This window comes from Tachysurus fulvidraco, chromosome 11 (assembly GCF_022655615.1).
Source record: "Tachysurus fulvidraco isolate hzauxx_2018 chromosome 11, HZAU_PFXX_2.0, whole genome shotgun sequence".
NCBI lineage: Eukaryota > Metazoa > Chordata > Actinopteri > Siluriformes > Bagridae > Tachysurus > Tachysurus fulvidraco.
This window is the reverse complement of record NC_062528.1, coordinates 4,494,597-4,499,596: the sequence shown is the minus strand read 5'-3', so window position 1 is coordinate 4,499,596 and position 5,000 is coordinate 4,494,597. Positions and strand designations below refer to the sequence as shown.

The 5,000-nt window shown below is 41.9% G+C and overlaps 1 protein-coding gene across 6 annotated transcripts in view; it reads left to right on the top strand.

The window, feature by feature from the left end:
• Positions 1 to 5,000, top strand: part of LOC113637856 (arf-GAP with Rho-GAP domain, ANK repeat and PH domain-containing protein 1) — a 66,030-nt gene that overhangs the window by 43,777 nt on the left and 17,253 nt on the right. For all 6 annotated transcript variants that reach the window (XM_047820426.1, XM_047820425.1, XM_047820424.1 and 3 more), the window contains 8 exons: positions 211 to 385; positions 466 to 600; positions 856 to 991; positions 1,181 to 1,283; positions 1,426 to 1,621; positions 2,346 to 2,385; positions 2,703 to 2,866; positions 4,471 to 4,680. In XM_047820426.1, coding sequence (XP_047676382.1) covers positions 211 to 385; positions 466 to 600; positions 856 to 991; positions 1,181 to 1,283; positions 1,426 to 1,621; positions 2,346 to 2,385; positions 2,703 to 2,866; positions 4,471 to 4,680 — 1,159 coding nt within the window. The remainder of the gene's footprint in view (positions 1 to 210; positions 386 to 465; positions 601 to 855; positions 992 to 1,180; positions 1,284 to 1,425; positions 1,622 to 2,345; positions 2,386 to 2,702; positions 2,867 to 4,470; positions 4,681 to 5,000) is intronic.

The following is a 5,000-nucleotide window of genomic DNA, read 5'->3' as shown; positions in this document are numbered from 1 at the left end:
TGTGTGTGTGTTCTTGTCTCTACAAGACTTGTAATTAGAGTTATGGGATTACACCTGACCTTTTATTAAACATATATTTGTGATGAAACTTTTTAAATGTTTAGGAAAAACAGGTTTAACAGGAAAGCATTTCTGAAACTTTGAATTTATGTGATAATTTATGTGATTCTCTCTCCCTCCCCCCTCTGCCACCCCCCCTCTCCCCTCCAGGCCTTGTGTATTAATGTGCAGTCTACCGATGTGTGTGAGACTCTGTCCCTTGTCTTTTGCGGTGCTGATGTGAACTGTGACACGGGTATCCCAGAATTCCCCACTCCAGTGGCTTTGGCTCTGTATCACGGGCAGAAGTTGCAGGTGGAGTTCCTCACTCAGAACCGCAACATAGGTCAGTTTCAGGACGAGTGGGCAGGGCTTTACTGTGGGCGGAGCTTACAGTTTTTTAACATTTTACTTTTGACCTCACAGAGATCCCAAGGTCAGAGGTCAAACTGGCCATGCACACAGAGCACTACATGGCCCCGCCCTCAATCACACACAATGGCTTCCTGTTTAAGACTGCTTCCATGGCTCGTCCAATCACAGAGCGGAAGAATAAAGAAGGTAAGCCAATAACAATCACTGAACAGCTTCATAAATCTGACTGAGCAGATGATTTACAGTCACACATTCACTGTGCCATGCTAAAGGCCATATGCACTTATTACCTGTTAGCAGCATTAGCACACAAATCTGCTGAGTGTTGACCAAGTAAAATAAAACACTGTCTCTCTGTCTGTTTGTCTGTCTGTCTGTCTGTCTCTCTCTCTCTCTCTCTCTCTCTCTCTCTCTCTCTCTCTCTCTCTCTCTCTCTCTCAGAGTTCAGTAGGAGGTGGTGTGTTCTGAACGATGGACATTTTAGTTACTATGAAAGCGATAAGAACGCTACACCAAATGGAGGTTTGAAGATGAAAGAGATCGTCTGTCTGGCTGTCAGTCCTCCTGAGACACACGGGTATCTATCTGTCTGTCTTTCTGTCTGTCTCTCTGTCTGTCTTGTAACGTAGGGTGTCTGTATTTGTTTCTGACTGAACAATCTGCCTATTACTGTGTCCATCTATGTGTCCGTCTGTGTGTGTCTCTCTCTCCCTCTCCCTCTCTCTTTTTCTCACTCTCACTGCTGCGTGTCCTGTCTGTCTCTCAGGTACGATCACTCGTTTGAGATTTACTCTGACGCAGAGCGTCTCTACCTGTTTGGGACTGACAATCCCGACTCGATGAAGGAATGGGTCAAGTCCATCGCCAAGGTAACCGTCATAATTTTGTCGATGTATGTATTAATGTTGTCTGTCCTGCTGTATTGTCTTTATTGACTTTAATGTCTTAGAAGTAAAAATCATCTCTAATGACATTCTTTCTGTCTGTCTCTCCATTTGTCTGTTTGCACAGTCCTTCATTCCAGCGTGTGCTGAAGATCTGCTGCAGAAGGATTTTGAACGGATCGGCCGTCTGCGCTATAAAGACCCTCTGAACCTGGAGAGCTGGAGGCTGGGCTGGTTCTGTCTTGAGGCATCCACGCTGCACGTGTGTTTGGAGGACAGTAAGAGCCGCGAGAGCATCCAGCTGCAGAAACTTCTGGAACTCTGTGAGTCCAAAAAAGTTGCTATAGTAACAGCTCATTCAGGGGATCTTGGGTGCCGTTTTCTGTAAGGTGATATTTATGTAGCATTTATGGAAGCAGACTCCAGTGTAACAGAGATACAAGCAATGGAACTGCTGGTTGAAGCAGTTTACGTCTCTGTGGATGAGCTGATTCTAACTGAACAATAACTTAGAACGAGGGCATTAATATAAACTTGTCACTATAGTTACACAGAAATAACGCACACCTTCTGTTTTGAGAATTGAGTCATGTGATCCGCTCCGTTTAGAATATTAGAGCTAAAAGGTGAAGACGGTGATGGAGAGATCAGAGAAAGGCCATGATAGAGAAAATAGAGGTGTAGTGATGGGTGGAGAATGGGAAAGGAAGGTGATAGAGTTATGGCTGTCTCAATAAATCATTAATACTATAGAGCAGTACATCATTACATTATTTCCAATGCTGTATAGTCCGATGTATATGATGTAATGATGTATAGTCCGATGTATATGATGTAATGATGTAATGCTGTATAGTCCGATGTATATGATGTAATGATGTAATGCTGTATAGTACGATGTATAGGATGTAATGATGTAATGCTGTATAGAACTCGTCCAGCTGAGTGGAATATTCACATAAACGTCTGCTTTCATGCTCATACTGAGAGAATTTGTTGAGAATGTCATGTTTCACTTAATTACATTTGTGTTTCTCTTCTGCGTAGCGAGGGATAATGAAGTTCTGGTGCTCGTGGAGCGAGGAAGGTGAGTTATAAACTTTAATAAACCTCAATGTGGATTATTTCTAATTTGCAAATTGTACTTGTTTGAAATTGAGTTGTGATTCAGGACAGTGTGCTTAGTCAGGTAGCTAATCTCTCTCTCTCACTGTCTCTCTCTCTTTCGCTCTCTTTCGCTCTCTTTCACTCTCTTTCTCTCTCTCTCTCTCTCTCTCTCTTTCTCTCTTTTGCGCTCTCTCTCTCTGTGTCTCTCTCTGTCTGTCTGTCTGTCTGTCTGTCTCTCTCTCTCTCTCTCTCTCTCTCTCTCTCTCTCTCTCTCTCTCTCTCTCTCTCTCTCTCTAGGACTCTGTACATCGAGGGGGAGAGGAAGTTGGATTTTCATGGCTGGGCGTCGTCCATCCAGCGGGCTGCTGGGAGTTCAGGAGACACACTGAGTCAGCAGCAGCTCACTGAGGCTGATATCCCGCTCATAGTGGAGCGCTGTATACATTACGTCACGCAGTACGGTAAAGATCTAATACTCTCACTGTGTTCCAGAACAAGTCCATGCAACACATTCTATTCTATTCTGTTCTATTTTATTGCATGTTATAATCTTAATTCTATACAGTCCTGTCCTATTCTATCATTTTATATGTATTATTCTACTGTATTTTATTGTGCACTGTAATGGCAGTGTTAATTCTATACTGTTCTATTCTGTTTTGTTCAGTTTTATTCTATTGTGCGCTGCAATGGCTGCAAATTTTCTCTTCTATTCTGTTTTGTTTTGTTCTGTTCGATTTAAGTTTACTCTAGTCTACAGTTATGTGTATACAATACTGATAATTGTGCTTACTATTGTACTGGCTATTCTATTCTATTCTATTCTATTCTATTCTATTCTATTCTATTCTATTCTATTCTATTCTACCTGATGAGAAAGATGAGTGGAAGTTCCAGTCAAGTCATGTTTGAGGCCTAGACGTGCATGCACGTATACATACACACACGCATGCACGTATATATACACACACACACACATACACACACACACGCATGCATGTATACACACACACACACACACACACACACACACACGCATGCCCGTACACACACACACACACACACACACACACACGCATGCCCGTACACACACACACACACACACACACACACACACACACACACAGTCATCAGTCATGTCACACTTGTGCACTTTAAGGCCCATCTGAAGCTAAGAAATTCATTCTTATAACAAGGACCTTGCTTGTGTCAGACCGCAGGTTGTTTTACCCCCCCCCCCCCCCACACACACACCCACACACACACACACACTATATGCTGAATGCAGCAAGCCTTCCTCACATTTAACCACAAACCCGTGGTTGCCAAATCACTTTGTTTGCAGTACACAACATCAGCTCTAGACAAATGTCATATTGTGGGAACGCTGATGATTGCAAAACCAGAAGATTTGGACACAACACTTTAATGGAGTTGTTTGTCTCCTCCAAACAACTTCCAGTAACTATTCCACACATTAAATAATACAAACTTAATTACATTTAACACACCAACATCCAAAACAAGGTCAGTGGGAATTTTACTGCTCCCTAACCTCCCCATTCCTGTCATCTCACACACAAACACACACACACACACACACACTCACCTCTATATGCAAGTGTGTCTGTGTGTGTCTGTGAGAGAGAGAAAGAGGTAAAGAGAGTGAGAGAGAGAGAGAAAGAGAGGTAAAGAGAGTGAGAGAGAGAGAGAAAGAAAGAGCGAGTGTGTGTGTGTGTTTTAAAAGCAGAAAACAGCACATAAAGGTTTTAAAATTCATTCTGGAGAAGAGCTTGGATTAAAGAAAAATCTAAGAAGCCCTAAGAACCTGCAAGCATCTTACTGAGAGATGACGCTGATGACTGTGTGTGTGTGTGTGTGTGTGTGTGTGTTAAAGTAGAATTAAAATGAATGTTAACTGAAACGAAGAGTTAAACAAAATAAATTTGTCAGAATATAAACAGAGATCTTGGTTTAGTTTTATTTCAAACTGATAAAATATTATAGCAGTCAAGTTTTGGATTAGAGGTTGAAGTAAAGACTTGTGAATGTTTGCACCTTACAGGCCTGACATCAGAAGGTATTTACCGTAAGAGTGGTGTGAACAGTAAGATTGCCGCCCTGCTGGACACCTTCAGGAACGACGCTCGCTCTGTGTGGCTTAAAGAGGGAGAGCATCAAGTGGACGACGTGTCCAATGTCCTCAAGAGGTTCTTCAGGGACATCGAGGAGGGACTGTTTGGTCCACAGTCACAAAACTGGTTCAGCACTACGAGTAATACACACACACACACACACGTTTTTGTCAGTGTAACTTGAGCTAAATTTGATGTAATATTTCTCTATTTATCATAACTTCCTAATTTCTGAAAGTAGCTCTTTGTACTTGTTTCTAATTTAAGCCGTCTCATGTTTCTAATTTAAGCCGTCTCATGTTTCTAATTTAAGCCGTCTCATGTTTCTAATTTAAGCCGTCTCATGTTTCTAATTTAAGCCGTCTCATGTTTCTAATTTAAGCCGTCTCATGTTTCTAATTTAAGCCGTCTCATGTTTCTAATTTAAGCCGTCTCATGTTTCTAATTTAAGCCGTCTCAT